The sequence below is a fragment of the Lathamus discolor genome, chromosome 1 (genome assembly GCF_037157495.1).
Source record: "Lathamus discolor isolate bLatDis1 chromosome 1, bLatDis1.hap1, whole genome shotgun sequence".
Classification (NCBI taxonomy): Eukaryota; Metazoa; Chordata; class Aves; order Psittaciformes; family Psittacidae; genus Lathamus; species Lathamus discolor.
Window position 1 is genome coordinate 156,056,691 of NC_088884.1, and position 16,786 is coordinate 156,073,476.

Below are 16,786 nucleotides of genomic sequence, written 5' to 3' on the forward strand. Positions count from 1 at the left end.
GTCTTTCCTAGTCAAGCTTCTCCTCAGACACCCGCAGCGAGAAGCAGCCCTGGGGAGATGCGCTGCTCTGCCTGGCTTCGGAGCCTTCCCGCTGCCCCGCCGCAGGCCCAGCACACCACACGTCCCGGACGCTTCTGCACCGCCAGCGCCGGCAGAGCCAGGGCCGGGCCCAGCTGCCGCCGCCCGCGCCGCGGGGTCCCTGTGTCACGGCGGCGGGCAGGACGCTCGCACACCGGCCCGAGCCCCGCGGCGGCCGCCTCGGCCTCGGGGGTCGCCGCCGGCGGGGGGGAAAGTCCCGCTCCGGGCCGGGAAGTTCCGGCCGCGGCTCCCGCTGGGGCGCGGGGCTTTCGCAACGCGGGGGGAGCCGCGTCCCGCGGCCGCTGGAGGGACCCCGCTGCGCCGGGCCCCCTCCTCCCCTCAGCGGCGCCCTGCGCTCGGCACAGCTCGCTCCTCCCCGAGCGGCTGCCGCGGCCCCTTTCCGCCCGGAGCCCCCGCAGCGGCCCCTCCTCAGCATCTCCCCCCTCGTTCCCCTCAGCCGCCTTCCCCTCGCCCCGCCCGCACTTCCCGTCCCTCAGCCGCTCGCCGCAGCCTTCGGCCCTCTCCGGGCCCGGGCCCCCTCGCCCTCCTCTCTTTTCCCCCTCCCCGGGGTTCCCCGGCCGGCCTTGCCCCCGGGGCTGCTCCCCCGCCGCGGGGTTCCCCCTCTCCAGGGGCGGAGCGCGGCCCGGCCCGCGCCGTAGGAAAGCGGTGGGGAAGGGCAGCAGGCGGGTCCTGCGAGCCCTTAAAGGAGGGCGGCCATCCTCCTCCCCCGGCGGCAAGGCGGAAGAGCGAAGCGGCAGCGACAACAGCGGCAGCCGCCCCAGCCCTGCCTGGCTCCTCTGCGGGTTTATATGCACCTGGCCGGGTTACTGCTCGCCCTGGAGAAGGGAGAAAAGGGGCAGCAGCGGGATCGCGGCTCACCCTCCCCGGCCATGTGCTCGGTAAGCGAGGGCAGCAGCACGGACCCCTTGGCGGCCCGCTTCAAGCAGGTGGAGGAGACGCTGGAGAAGCTGCACCGGGAGAACAAGAGCTTGAAGAATAAAGTGCCTCGGTACAACGCGCTCTGCACCTTGTACCACGAGTCCGCTCAGCAGCTGAAGCACCTCCAGCTGCAGCTGGCTGCCAAGGAGGCCACGATCCGGGACCTGCGGAGCAGCCTGGCCCGGCGGCCGCAGCAGCCGCAGCCGGCGGCGGGCGGCGAGGCGGGGCCTGCGGGCGCGGAGCCGGCGCTGTCGCTGGTGGAGAGCTTGCTGGAGCAGCTGGGCCAGGCCCGGGAGCAGCTCCGGGACAGCGAGCGGCTCTCGGCGCAGAGAGTGGAGGCCTTGAGCCAGGTAAAACCGCGAGTGCCCCGCAGCTGGCGCTGGCCAGGCAGGACCTGGGCGAAAGGCGGCGGTGGTCACCGCGGAGACGCGTTTGAGCGCTCCTCTCTAGCCAAAATTGAGTAGTTCAGGCTTAGTGTGTCCTGCGGTGGTTGTCTCGAACGGAGGATGTGGGCCTTTTGCATGCAGACTCGCGTTTACGGAAACAGACCAGGGTGCGCCAGCGCTGACAACTTAGAATCAGGCATGGAACAGTAGAATACCAGGGACCTCAGGTCCAAGCGTTCCTGGCAAAGTATGATCTAGACTAGATGTTCCAGCACCCTGACCAGCCGAATCTGGAAAGTGTTGGGGAATCCACCACTTCCCTGGGGAGATTATTCCAATGGCTGATTGTTCTCATTGTGAGGATTTTCCTGTTGTGTCCAGTCAGAATTTCCCCACTTGGTTTGAGTGAGCCAGGACAGGAGAGTGAGTGTTCTGCCCGCTGCAATGCAGTTTGACAGACCTTGGTCTTACAAGTTCTTGCTGTGTGCCCAGAGTCAGACTCAAAAGCAGCTCAGCCATCTGTATCCAACAGTAGCGTCCACTGCATTAAATTCAAGAAGATAAACTGTAACACCCGAACTCAAAAACTTAGCGTGGTATTATACATCTTCGTGCAATTATTCTCACAAGGAGATGGAAATACAGGAAACCCCCCTAATTTCAAAGTTAAATATTACTTACTGAAGATCCTCCTCTTTATCAGATGCAACAGCTTTGTTCTGTAAGATAAACAACTGATGCCACCACTTTTTCTATTACAGTGTTGTTTTCTTGGGCTTTTTAAGTGCACTTAAAAATGGATTTTTGTACTGACATTAAAGCAGCACTTTTCTACTTAGAGAAGTACTTGGCAAGTCTGGATTGTGAGGAGATAAATGAGGGAAATTGGTATCTTATGATAAGATAAAGTCTCAACATTGCATTCCCTTCCATCTGCCACAAGTGCTGGTTTTGTTACTGTCATTGAGACTTTCCCGATGTTCAACCTGAAATGCTTAAAGAATTTTAAAGCATTTCTTCCTATATGAAGGTGCAGAAAGTAATTTCCAAACTGACAAGCAATGCTTAAAACTGAAACAAGTATTTTTTGTCATAAGAAATCTCCTGACCTAATGCTTATACAAAACATTTTCCATATATGACACTCACCTAAAATACATTTAAATAAGTTCATGTACGGAAATTTGTAGTAAGAGATGATCTTACTGACACTTTGCAGATAGATGACAAATCTACGGGATCTGAATATATTTTGAAGTCTAAATGTCTTTATAGTGAAGGGAAAATTTAGCATTTAGCATGATGCTAAAGAACTTGCACATCAGCAGTAAGAGCAAGTGCTATTTTCTTTAAGTTAGATATGAATTTTATTCTTTTTTAGAAAAAAATATTTTATGTCCAGTTAGGAACACTGAAATCACTGTCGCTAAAAATAACAACAGCAGATACTTTGTGAAGTCAGAGGCCTGCATGCTGGGAAAGGAGAGTGCTCCTGCACTCCTGAAGAACTGGAAGGGTAGAATCAAGCTTGTACCTGTTTCATGGTCTATGATGGCATCCAGGGCATCGTTGATTCTGGAGGAGCAGTGCTGCGGAGGTTTCTGTTGCCAGCACCTGCTACTTTTGAGGATATCAAACTTGAGACTGGTGTACCTTGGATGCATGGAATCACCTGGGTTAACCCAGTTGGCAAGCAAACCTCTTCCTTCTCAAAACACTTGCGGATATATAACTTAATGCAGTGTGGACGATCCCACAAAGCATCCAAATCAATAAGAACATGCAGCAACAAGATACACAATTGTTCCCTAAGAGCATGTTGAAGCCCGTTGGACATGTGCCTTGGACAGTCAGCTATGGCCAAAACAGAGTCACTGCTCGCACAGGGATTTCATTTACTGTTTGATTGTCCTTAGCACTCATCCTTTCCCGGGTGGGAAACTTGCTGTGTATGCTCACTCTGCTTTGTCTTCTGACAGTTCCAGGCAATGAATACACCTCACTGGTTTTGATAAGATGACTTTGCAGTTCCCCTTTTTTCTAAAGCAAATCTCTACTATATGGTAATTTAGAAAGCAGGACCAGTAAGCATTTCTCCCGCTCGGTAGTTACTCCTTTTAAACTACTTTGTTTCTTGTAAGTTCTGTTGTTACTTTGTTGCTGCTGCTGCTTATCTTACCATAAAATCACTTACCATAAAATCATCCTGAATTTTTGCTGGGTTTTTCCCCTGCATTCTACTGACTAGGAGCTGCTTGTATAGCTGTCTGAGCAGTTCCTGATTTTGACTGATCTGTCAGTTCCAAGGTCAAGTGATTATCTATAAATGAGTTGGACTTGACTTTTTAAGTACTTTGCAGGGAGTGATATGGAGTTATGGCAATATGGAATTCAGTCTTAGACATATTTTGGCTTTTGAGTTCACCTTAGTTTTCAGTAACTTCCCCTCTCCTTTGTGTTTAGGAAGTACAGAAGCTGAACCAACAACTAGAGGAGAAAAATGGAGAGATACAGCAGATGATAAACAAGCCTCCATATGAAAAGGAGAGAGAAATCTTGCGACTTCAGAAGAGCTTGGCAGAGAGAGAGAAGGCTCAGGCCACCAGCGATGTTTTGTGCCGTTCACTCACTGACGAAATGCACCAACTTCAACGTAAATTAGCTTCCACAGCTGAAATGTGTCAACATCTGGCAAAATGTCTAGAAGAGAAGCAAAGAAAAGAGAAGGGGAGTTCAGATGACCAGATACCCACTGAAAGACCTAATCAGGTATTTTTACTGCTACTATATTTCTTTAAAGTCTTACTACCTTCCGAGGTGTTAATTACAATGTGATAGTTGTAATGGGGGAATGGTGAGAAACATCCACTTATATAATTTCATGTAGGGTGAAAAGGCTATCATGGCAAGCTCTAAGTAATTCTGAGTACTAACAATTTGGGATGGAAACAGTTGTCAGTGCCTTGCGTTTTGGCCGTCTCACCACCAGAGGCTTTATTTTGAGAGAAGAGAATCCTGAGAGGTCCCTTCCAACCTCAGCAATTCCATGATTACAGTTCTTCCCTGTATAAACAGGAGACAGGATCTTTATACCACAGCATGCTTCTGTGCATCACTAGATGGTGCTGCACTTAAGAAGGTGGTATCTCCTCATTTTTTAGCATCTAAATCACCACAAAACAGAGATATTTTAAAGTAGTATTAAGAACTCTCTAGCATGGGCTCAGGTCATGATTTGGCTTTGTACACATAGTACAGACCTACAGAAAGCTGGTTAGGGAAGAAGTCAAGGTGTCTTACCTTTGTTTCTTTGCTCTGGGCTTTTTCCCCCAGCTTCCCAGTGCAGGGCAATGTTTCTCTCCAGCAGGGAGGTTTAGATAGGAAGGTGGCAGAAATGCTACTGAGGGGCAAAAAGAAACACCTGGATTTCAGTGTACTTAATGCCTGTGTGTTTTTGCTGCATCTTCACCTTAGCTGAAGCTTTCCAGTGTAGGGTAGAGGTAGATCCTGGTCTGTTGTTCCAGAAGACATGATGGTTCAGAGTAATTATTAGGTAATTTATAATACCATAAAGAAATAACATTAGAGGTGCTGTCTCCAGTAACAGATTGGAGTATTGAGTAGGATGCTACAGCTAGTTCTCACAAGAAAGAGTAATTGTCTCATGTTCTTACTGCTTTGTAGCAGTAATGCCATGTTTCACATGACCACTCATCTTTGCTTTTATCATAAAACTCCATATGCGTGCACTTACGCGTCATAAAATAACCCAGGAGCATTTCCACAGAAAACTTATTCACATCACTTACCTGTAAGAAATAGTTAGAGGTTGACTAGATCTAAGAAAAAAGGACTTTTAAAGAGACTCGAAGCATTTGGTATTATCATATTTTACGTGTAATTGATAGACAGGAAACTTGATTGACTTCGATATGTGTAATAAGTAGCTAACCTTATACCGTGGGGACTTCCCTGTTGAAGAAGAGAAATTTCAGATGCAATTACTAGCTGATTCTAGGGAATTTTGTACAAAAGTGTTCTGTATTACTCATGTACACCGGGGTTTTTTTAAGCAGATGTCACAACTGTAAAAAAAGGTATCATTTTAGTTAATTATTTAGCAAGCAGGGTTGTGTTGTTTTTTTCCCCCCCAGTAATTTCTTCCTAGTAGTGGCCAAAATTGACAGTAACAACAAAGCAAGATGAAGGCACATCTGTGTCTTTGTCATGCGTTCCTCTACTCCAAACAAGTAGTTTCCAAGGAGTTCCTGTAAAATGTTGTCATCAGGTAGACCCTCATGCATGTAAAATGTGGGGTATTTTTCTTTTTTCCTTCAGTAGGCTCAGAATTTGGTAAGGCAGATATGTTTTCATGACACCACACAGATCTACTTAAAAAGCAATACCAAGGTGGCAAAAATCTGAGTACCTTTTTGCTTTATTAATAATAAAAACTGTAGGCTATACTATTATTATTTAGAAATATACTATAAAGAGATAGAGCTAGATGTGTTTGTTTCACTGATAGCAAACACTTCTAGAGGAACTTAGAAAAGATTAACAGCATAGCTAAGTAGCATTTGAGATTTTTATGTTAAAGTAACACTTCCTTTTTCTAAAAATTACAGCTTTTAGACAATGAAACTTCACTTCAAGCTCTTATCTGCAGCCTACAAGATGAAAACAGGATGTTAAAACAAAAAGTAGCTCACGTGAGTACTTTCATTTTGTACAAGGTTAAGATTTGATAAAGTATTTTGAATTATAGTACATTTGGAATAGGTAAGGCCTGGTAATCTAATTAAATGGCAGTTTAATGCAAGTCCAAACCTTATCTTTTCAACATGGCAAACAGTCTTTGTTCCTTAGCTGAGAACAACTGCTTACATAATTTTTGAAGATACTGGGGTTTTTGTTCTTAAAAATACACTGCAGAAGAAAATTTTCATGTTCCTTCCATGCATCAGCATTCCATCCCAGGAGAACAGCACTAGGCCATGGCGACCTCCATCTTCTAAAGACTTTTGGTCCTGCACACATAAGCACTCCGTGAAAGCTTGGAAGTGTATGTCTTCATGTTTATGTCTTCATGTTCTTCATGACTCTCTTGGGTAATCTTTCAGGTGGAAGACTTAAATGCCAAATGGCAGAAATACGATGCGAGTAGGGATGAGTATGTGAAGCGACTCCACTTGCAGCTAAAAGAGATGAAGGCACAACTGGAGCAGCAGCCCGCCCTAGCTTCAGCACCGACAAATTCTGACCTGATGCGCAAGGAGATATTCCGGTTAAACAAGCTTCTGGAAGAAAAAATGACTGAATGCATAAAAACAAAGAGAGAATTAGAAGATGTGAAGAAGGCTAGTGAAGGAGATAATGAGCGCATACAAATGCTGGAGCAACAGGTCATTAAGTTTCTTTTTCCTAGAGGCAGGAATTCTTAGTTTCTCTCCAGACCACTGAAGTCTAAGGGGGGAAAATGAAATCATTTCCTTTGATGTTTGCCACTTGGCTTGCCACATTTGGCTACAGAGATACTTAACAGATTTAAAGAAAACCCACCCACTACTTACAGATCTGCATGCAGTTCTGCTGGCTTTAATACAAAATATGGAAGATCTGAAGAAGAAATATAAATACTTTTGAAGTACAGATATGACAGAGAAGATACTGAGATTATGGGAATAAGTGTTTACAAACAAAGGAATCGCAACCTCAACGTTTTGATCTAACCTGCCAGCGTTGTAATTCCTAAAATATTAACACAAGAACTCTGTTTTCCAGGTCCTAGTTTATAAAGATGATTTCACATCTGAGAGATCAGACAGAGAACGAGCACAGACCAAAATACAAGAGCTTCAGACAGAAATTGCATGCCTGCAGCACCAGCTAGCAAGAAGACAGGTAAGGAAGCAACATGCTACTTTTTCAATTAAAGCACATCAACAGGATTCAGGACTAAAAGATACTTTTAAGTATACTTAGAAATAATTCAGTACTTCTAAAACCATTTCATCTCAGTGCCGTTATCAGAAACTTACATTTTATCAGTCAGTTTTAGTGGAGATGCTTCCCAATACAAACATAATACCGCTTCCCAGTCCGTTTTCCTTCTATTTTGGATCAACGTAGCAATGGTGATTTCTTGGAAGGAAGAGAAGGATGGCTATGACTTGTGACACAGTGGCATAGTGGCTCTATTCTGTGTTTCCTACAACGTCTTTACAACTTTATTAATAAAATTACAAAACCTGATGCATATTTTACTTACAAATCTTCTGATCAAACCATGAGCAGTGTTTCAGATAAAAGTGATAAAATAATCTATTGAAGAATATCTTTTTAGTGCATCTTTTTCAAGAGCTCTTGTTTTCTCTTTCTAGGACTCAAGAGACACAAACAGTCGTTTCAGAGTTCACATAGGTAACCAAAATCATATGTACGTGCAGACGAACGTTGAACATCTACGAGGCAATAGCCCAGGCCAAACAGGCATGAGAAGGACATCTTCCCAGTCTGAACAAGCCTCTCCTCCTGCGGACAGTAGAGACTCGGAACTCGAGGGCAGGGCACAGGGTGAACTTAGATGCCCTCACTGTATGAGGTTTTTCAGTGATGAACTCAGCGATGAATTCCTGAAGCATGTTGCTGAATGTTGCCAGTGACCACATGGCGTGAGGCGTGTTAAGTCGATCACTACTCTATAGACAGCAAAACCTTGCTCTGGACATACCTCCTTCAGTCCTAAGCCAGAGTGATTCAGCTCTTAGGAATCAGGAGGATGAGCAGTATCTACCTCTGACTTGATTTCACCTTCTCTTGGACTGTATGAAAGGCTTCAAGATAAAGCAAAGTGTTTTTATGAATTATTTTTGACAACTACAAGGAATGCAAGCTTAATGCAAATCCTGCTACGGACTAAACTGAAACATACAGTGGTAGTTAGCTTCAGAGCGCAGCTTGAGTTGTGTTTGAGTCTAACTCTTTACAGGAGTTTGAAGGCTTGGGAAAAACGAATGACTGACCTTGAGATTTTCCTCCCCTTCCAAAAATGTAAGCTGAAGAACAGGGGAGGAGTCCTTTGGCAGAAGACAGTAAAAATCTTGTTGTGCTGTGTCTGGATTAAAAGTGAAAGTATTTTCTTGTCTATTGAGGCTGAACTTTCAGACATCACATCGGAAAATCCTTGTGTTCAACTGAAATCAGGAGAAGTGAAGAAACCATAAAAGGGCTGGTTACTGACTAAGACCAGCCTGTCTTTTTTGCACAGAAAGAGTGTAGAGGGATATTTATTTTTTCTGTGCCTTAACTACCTGTTTACACATTTGTAAATGTGTATTTGTGTAACTATTGACTGTATTGCTATTTTACCCAAGGATTATTTTTATAATAAAAGTGATTGTGCAATTGCTTTACTACATTAGTAAAGTGGTCAAAAATCTCTTTCAGTGTAAGTATTTAAAGGTGAAACAGTCTCTGGAACTGCACTAAGGGCTAACTAAATGTCATGGTTTCAGATACAAGTTATTTCATTACCTCAGTGTCAGACTATTTTCAAATATGTTGACAAACCACTCCTCATTTATGAGAGGAAGAATGACCTTTAAGATGCACAAGAACATGTTTAAGGCCCTACCCTGCCACACATCTGTGACTGTGCCAGTGCTAGCTTATATTTCTTCTTATGCTCTCTGCAATGGAGATAACTTTAACGAGCAGCAGGGGCCTGTTTTGAGAAGTATCAGAAGCTAAAGTGTACAGATATAACAGGGCCACAGGGTTTTTCAGCCTTGGCTTCAGATATTTCTCACTGTCTCAGATCTAGAGTTAAAAATGGGATACAGAGTAAAGAAAGAGGCTGAGTGCAACCATAACCTTTCATAATTAAAGAAAAATGGTTTGTATAACGACACTCCTGCCTTGCTTCCTTCCAAGTACTACACTTTCGGAAGATTGTGGCTATTTTTCTTGATACTTTCTTTTCAGGATGCCACTACAGCCTTAAAGGAAGATAATGGTTGATGCCAATGCTGCCTTAGGTGAGATACTACCAAAAAAGATGCCCAGGCCATTGTGTGCAGGTGCAATAGTTCTTACCGATCTAATCTTGAACTGATTGCAAACCTGTGATGATTGATTACTAGCTTGGTTTTCCCAACACAACATGCACAAACAGGCAGAGATGTTTTTCTTTCCCTTTTTTTTTAGTGACCATTTTAGACCTTGCCTTTTAAGGCCTCAGAGATCAGATGCAGCCCACAGAATTCAGGCTGAGAAAGAGATGATTAAACTTCCTGTGGCATAAACTAATCTGACTTTTCCTGGCTGTTCTCATTAGACAAGCCTTGTTTACAGCTTCAGTGTACATCAATACTACACTGACAGGACTGATAGAGCAGAATACAGACTTTTTTTCCCAGTAATTGACATTACAAGACAGTTAGAAACACAGTAATACAGTAAGTTAGGTCCTGGCAGCACCTTTTCTTTATTGCACTAGGATGATCACTACTTTAATATATGTCAGAAGCTCAAGTCTGCTATTGGTTTCTATCTACTTAGGTTAGCCCCAGTGGGTTATAGTTGGACAAACTGACCTACAACTATTAGAAATAGATACAAGAATTAGATGTGAGAATCTGTAGGACACAAATAAATTGTACCTATCCTTGTAGATTCAAGAGCCATGAATTAGTCCCAAGTCAAAGCAGAGACAGATTGGTGCGAATTATAAGAAAGGAGGGCACTCCAGTGCTGGGAAGCAAGATGTACCTGCAGTGTGGACCACACTGGACCAACAGACACAAACACATGAAGTTCTAGATCAAGCACAGATTCCAGCTACCACCTAAAGCTGTGCAGTGATGACTGAAATTTGGATGCCTGTGGCAAAAATCTAGGACGGACCTGCTTGTTTTCAGTATAAAAATAGCTTGCTTCAGAGCTATTTTACTTTACCATTTCCCTACTGAGTTTTTTGGGGGCTGCTAAAACGCCTTACCTGTTTTTTTCTTGTTTTGGCTTAACCAAGAACCCAGTTACACACACTGTTTAAGATTATAAGGCATAACCTATCCTCCTAAGAAAACTTGTCTATTACCCAGTGCTTTGACTTTTACACTGAAGTCACTGGTAGATCTCTTGGGCAAACACTAGAAAATCTTTACTTGCCCTCCCCTCACCAGGCAAAGCACACACATCAAGGCATCCTGCAAGCAAGCATAACCACCTACATTCACAATCTACAGCTTGCAGAGCAGAATGCATAAAGCCTGTCAGCTCCACTGCCCCAGTACTGAAGTGAAAGCAGCCACAAGTTCCCAGCAGTTTTTGAACCTTTAGATTAAGGAAAGCTCCTTCTGGCCTCCCACTGGTCTTCTTTGCCACTTGAATGGCCATCCACTTAGTGCATGTGTTGTTTGGTTAAATGGAAACAGCAACCCATCTTCTTTCCTAAAAGCAAGCTATAAAAGCATGCAATAAGAAAGTAACTGCATAAAATGAAAGGAACTTCAATAGCATAAACTTTATGAACTTTCATTATCCATTTGTACAACACTAGTTCACTGAAACACACATCATCTGCAGAACTGCAGCAACAAGGCCTCACACAAGAGACTCCTGAAACCATACAGAAAAGTGATGTGACTGTATGGCACTCAGTTCCTTATTTGCTGCATTGGCAACAAAAGGCATCCAAGATAAATGAACCCCGTTATCAGGCAAAGTAAACCCCTGCTTGGGCTTCAGTAAATCTCTAGTTGCTGACGTTCTGGAGAGGCATGCCAATACTAGAAGACAGAAAAAGGTACCACTGTAGGTCCAAGGAGGCTGGGAGGTAGAAGCAAGGTAACTGTCTCTTCTGGGGCTTGCAGGAATGTGTCTTGGCATATTAAGAGCTGCCAAGATGTATTTGTCCAGTTACCATCATGATCAGTCCATCCCTTCTGAAATATTTCCCTAAGTGAGCTTCCCTCAGGTTTGCTCTCCAGACCAGCCTGAGTTCAGACCCTGGACAAGCTCAGAGCTCCTAAGCAGCTGTCTCACCAACAACAAGGTGTTCAGACCATCTGTCCTCTAACTGCTGGTTCTCATTACTCCTGGACTTAATTAGGATGTAGGCCCTTAGTGCACTATCACAGCAGCAGCTGTCGGCAAGACTAACTCACTGCATCCCAGAAAACACGCCTGGGAGAAGCCTCAGAAGTTGGTCCCTACCCCAAAAACCCCCAAGAGAGATCAACAATAATGCTGTCTTCTGTAGCATGGGCAGCCTAAGGCCAAAAAGGCTTCTCAGGTCTTCTGCAACTTTTCAAGCCATGCCTGCTTCTTCCTCCAGTGATTTAGGACATCACATCTTTCAAGAAGAAGCCTTAAATGACAAGGCGAGGTTAACCGCTCACTAATAATAAAACTGACTACAAGAATAAAACTTGTTCAAGGAGCAGATACCTATGCTCTATGGTATTTTTTTAAAACTTCCATTTCCTGTGGCTTTGCTGCATGTGTATATATAGAAAGCAAGGGAAATTCCAAACAAGATGCCACACGGTTGTACTCAGAACAACAGTGTTCTCATTCTAAAAAAGGGAACTCTTTTTCTACAAAATCTATGTGAATTCAAAGTATGCTGTACTAATATCTCCTAGTACCGTGCTCCAGTAGCTGTCAGCTGCAGGGAGGAGGGGAGCGTCAGCTAAAAACCTAAAGCGTAAGAAGCACTTAAAAGGCACTCAGTCAACCCAGCAGGACCTCAGCAGAGGGTCAGGGTATCAGGTTAAGCCCTCCTGCCTGCTCAACAGATGCCTCAATTCACTTGCTAAGGGCTGAGCACCAGCCCAGCAGCCTCACTGAAGTGTCCCCTGCTGCAGGCTGTCCTGCCTGGGGGACAGAGCTCCTCCAAGGTCTGGTGGGGATGTACAAGGTGCTGCAGTAACTGCTTACACAGGGGTTGCGGAAAGGCACCAACCACCCCAAGCAGCACAGCACTTGTGTGTCTCCATTCCCACTGCTGCCCAGTGCATCCTTCCCCTTTCTCTTTAGTACATCCACTCTTTCCTCCTCTTTTCATATTTACTGGTAAGAAGCTGCTGGTGCAGGAACTCTTCACAGCATGTACTGAGTGTGTGGTGTTGATAATGGCTGATGGCCTCTCTTTCATAGCACATGGTGCTCTGCTGTGGATAACACTGAACCAGATGGTGGGTTATGAGACTGCTTATTTCTAGAAGGCACAAAACCCATTTGAAGTGTGTACTTGGCTTAACTACACTTGGTTCCTCACCATCCTTCCCTGGGCCATCCCTGCAGCACTACAGCCTTCTGCAGAGCTGTATGATGGGTGGGCTGAGCACCCATGAGCAGGGCAACTCTGGCTGCTGGTGCTGACATCCATCTCCTTGCTGTCACACACCTTGCCCAAGGCTTTCACACACCCTAATTTCTCAAGGAGAATATTAGCACCCACCCAGTCTCTTTGTCAAATCTGCTTCACACAAAAAGCATTTGTGCCAGTTTGTTGGGTTTTTTAACTGCCAATAGGCACCTTCTCGGTTACACACAAATATCACAGGCAGTTTTTACAGGAGGGACACACACATTACCAGGCAAGCCTGGTGTCTGCCCTGTCAGTTCTTTGCCCAGCACTAGCACACTCCTATGCCTTGCTGAGCTGCTTGGTTCTTGCTGCAGCCAGACTTCCTCCAGCCCATCCCAAACCTCCCCTGCACAGCCCCAAGTGGCATGGCCAAAAGGGACAGAGGGTTTCACAGCTTCATGTCCTGCTCCACTGCAACCTGGGCTTCTCAGGACTTTCTCCGCTAAGGCAAAAGCCTGCACCAAGGGAACAGTGCCTTGCTGGTGCAGAGGACAAGGTGCCAAGCTGTGGTCCCCTCCAGCTGTGCCCCTGCCAGTCTCACTGGGCCTGGCCAGCTGTAGTGTGTGTGTGAACCAGCCACCTGCACCCACCATCTGGGCCCCATACCACCTCATTTGAGGGGGAAAGGAGTCAAGAAAGGAGCTCAGACACCCACACAGGATTCAGCCCTCGTGCTGGCCATGACCCCCACATCTCAGAGAAGCTCGAGCATCCAGGGGTGCATGCAAAGGTCCACAGACACCCAAGGAACAACATTATTAAGAGAAAGGGGGACCGGTGGGATGTGAAGTGACTCATGCTCACCACAGCTAAGTGCAGACTAAAAGGGCATCCTACTCCTTCCCACCATCTGAACTTGCCCTCAGTGATGCAGATCTAATCTAGTGGTTCTCAGCTGCTTTTTGACCTCAGCACTAAGCACCTGCTCCACCTTCTGCAAGTTCTATTCTCACCTTCCCAAGGACTAAGGACAGAGCTTTCTTCTGTGCCAACCCCAGCAATAGCTGGCAGATGGGAACCAGACAACTCCAGAGGAAAAGGGATCTTCCTTTGATCTTGGCTGCTGTGATAAGGGGACTCTCTGCCCTCCATCAAAACCAGTCCTCATTTAAGCTCTAAACTAGTGGTTGATCCCTATCAGCACAACCTCATCACCGTCACCCAAAGAATGGGCAACAACTTTGTGAACTGTTCCGAGGCTTGGTTTTGTTGCACCTACACACACTGGTCACACGGTATTGAGCCCCCTCCTATGAAATATCAAAATCTTCAACTCCTGACAGCAACCCCTGGAGGGTTAGAACAGTGTGTGCTGAGAAGTGTAGCTCCTGAGCAACGCAGAGTGCACTGTTCTTGCCTTGCTCCTCAAATCAGGGTTTGCGCTCACCTTGTCCTAACCTTCATCCTGGTGGCATCTTCAACAGGCAGTGGGCAAATATGAATTTGTACCTCTGTGGTTTCCAGGTGACGCCTCAGAGAAAGTTTACTGGAGCTTTAACCTTCCTTAAATGGCAGCAAAACTCAGTAACAACTTCCTCTTAGCACAGCTGAGGAACTTCAAATGTGCAGTGTTGCAAAACAGCATAAGGACACTCTCCCCTCTGCTGTACTCTCTTGCATGTTTTACTATCAAGTTGTTACACACACTGGGCAGTAACAAGGCTGGGAAATACTTGAGCAATGAAAGCCACTCTTGCAGCCTGGAAAGGCAGGAGAGTGCCACCTTCTACTCTCCTCTGGAGTCAGGTTGTGCCTTTGTGTTCCCAGCAGCTGTAAACCACCTGCAGCCACCAAACTGTATAGCTGGACCTCTTTTAGACTCTGAGCAACTGAATGATTTTGAGTCAAGCCCCAAAAGGATGCCTGTGCTATATATATGAGAGATGCCTATGCTACGTATATAAAAGAGATATACTTGCAAGTATTTCCGTTTTGCTGCAGTAGTGCAAAAACAAATAGCGAGAACAGATAATAGCTTGTAAGAGATTTTCACAAAATTCATCTCTTAAGTTGCTTCCTTAACCAGAGGGCCACACAATGTCCCCAGCATCTACAGAAAAGGACCCCAATATCTGTAAGTAAGAGGCTTGGCTTGTGTACTTAAGTGATTCTTCTGAACCTTTGAGCAGTTTGTCTACAAGCTGGTGTTAATATTGTTATAAGGCTTAAAGGAGCTGATGTTTGAGTGGACTTCAAAAGTCAAGCTCCAGTCTCTTCCATGCAGCTTTCAGCTTGAGGAAGACAGACAGCTGTGACTTACTTAAGCTTTGTGACACCTTGCACAATACAGGGGCATCCCTGCAGTTCTTCTAGAGATGATGCTAACACAGACCAGGAAGAGCTTTGTGTGAACAGTGCAATCGCTTTGACATCATTTCAATGGGACAAACCTGTGATTGCCCCTGCCTGAGTTGTCTCAGCTGTTTTATGCAAGAGCTAGCAAGTTGCATTAACCCACACCTGTAGGTAGTCACCAATTTGACATGCCCAGGTCAAAGAGGCTAACCCTGAGACCTGACGCACTGCTGTAGTTTAAGGCTGTGTCCACATTTGGGGGTTATGTACTTAAATGATTACAAGCAACCAGGCCCTTTTTAAGTGCGTTAAAAAAGCAAATAATGCACCAAACCTTTTAAAGTTATATTAACTAAAAATCCCAGCTACAGAACAATGAGCAAGTCTCCAGCATCCCCAACCCCACTTGTAGTAGCAACACAACCTGAAACAGTCCTTCAGCTCTTCAGTGCACCAAACCAGTACAACCTGTAGCTACAGAGTTGTTTATACTGGTGCAATTACTCCAACTACTGATGCAATTGCTCTCGAGTCAAGATGAGTCTGATCTACACAAGAGGCTGACAGCTGAGGCAGGTAATGAACTCAGACCCCAGTGTAAGCACTGCAGGATCCTTCACATTTGGAAGGCCAGAATCTCTTTGAAGCAAGAGCTGTAGACTACAGGTTCAGAAAATGTCAACTTGTGTTTGTGTGTCTGGCATTTGGAATTTCCACTCCAGATCTTTGCAAGTGAGAGGTCAAATATGAAAGCGGATAATATAAACACATCAAAAGGCTATAAAAGGTTACTGATTTGGAAGCCAAGACTGACCATGAAGGAAGGGATTTTAAGGAAATAAACAGTGGAATAGCATTTAGGCATCCATTAAATCAATACTGGAAATTTCTGTATGCGTGCAAGACAGGAATTACATGTCACAGAAAGGGACATGGGCATGGAGCCAGTACCTAAAGGAAACACAAGAAGAAACTTACTGGAACTTCTGAATGAAGACAGCAGGTCTAGGCATGAATTATTTAACTAAGTAAAATTTATGACTCCCATAATCAATGGCAACTTTATGAAAACAACTGAATAGTTCAGCTTGGGGAGAGAAAGGTCTGAAGATCATCTAGTCCAACCTGCCCCTCCTCAAAGCAGGGTCAGCTACAGCAGGCTGCCTGGGGCTGTGGCCAGTCAGGCTTTGACCATCTCCAAGGATGAGGAGTCTACAACCCCTCTATGCAACTTCCTCCTGGGTTCAGCAACCTCACAGTAGAGAAGTTTTTGCTTATGTTTAAATGGAATTTCATGCATTTCGGCTTGTGCCCATTGCCTCTTACCCTGTCACTGGACACCGAGAAAAGTCTGGCTCCATCTTCTGTACTGCCCCACATCAGGTATTTACACACATTGGGAAGGTCCCCATGAGCCTTCTCTTTTCCAGCCCCAGCTGTCACCTCTCCTTGTTTGACAGATGCTCCAAGGCCTGAATCATCCTTGTGGCCCTTTGCTGGACTCTCTCCTTTATATCCATGTCTCTTGTACTGGAGAGAACCAGACTCACTATTCCAGATGTGTCCCACCAGTGCTGAGGAGAGGGGAACGATCACCTCCCTCAACCTACTGGCAATGCTCTGCCTATGGAGGAGACACCTAAAACCTCAGCTGAAACACTAGACAGACAGGAACCAGTGCTGAATATTCCGAAAAACAGCACATTGGCAT

The 16,786-nt window shown here is 45.4% G+C and overlaps 1 protein-coding gene across 3 annotated transcripts; it reads left to right on the plus strand.

Moving 5' to 3' along the window:
• Positions 1-754: 754 nt before the first annotated feature.
• Positions 755-8,823, plus strand: TNIP2 (TNFAIP3 interacting protein 2). 3 transcript variants are annotated; one of them, XM_065660546.1, is made up of 6 exons: positions 760-1,367; positions 3,867-4,172; positions 6,032-6,115; positions 6,527-6,808; positions 7,188-7,307; positions 7,787-8,823. In XM_065660546.1, the coding sequence occupies exons 1-6, from the start codon at positions 888-890 to the stop codon at positions 8,066-8,068; spliced, it is 1,554 nt and encodes a 517-aa protein (XP_065516618.1). In that variant the 5' UTR covers positions 760-887; the 3' UTR covers positions 8,069-8,823. The 3 variants fall into 3 exon arrangements, with proteins under 3 accessions (XP_065516626.1, XP_065516618.1, XP_065516636.1); XM_065660564.1 differs by having other exon boundaries at positions 779-977; XM_065660554.1 differs by lacking the exon at positions 6,527-6,808 and having other exon boundaries at positions 755-1,367.
• Positions 8,824-16,786: the final 7,963 nt, after the last annotated feature.

What these genes read in the sequence shown, in the direction of transcription:
- TNIP2 (XM_065660546.1), top strand. Translation starts at nt 888, where the DNA reads ATGCACCTGGCCGGGTTACTGCTCGCCCTGGAGAAGGGAGAAAAGGGG. An exon ending in GAGTGGAGGCCTTGAGCCAG is followed by an intron (nt 1,368 to 3,866) that starts GTAAAACCGCGA and finishes CTTTGTGTTTAG; the next exon opens with GAAGTACAGAAGCTGAACCA. An exon ending in ACCAGCTAGCAAGAAGACAG is followed by an intron (nt 7,308 to 7,786) that starts GTAAGGAAGCAA and finishes TTCTCTTTCTAG; the next exon opens with GACTCAAGAGACACAAACAG.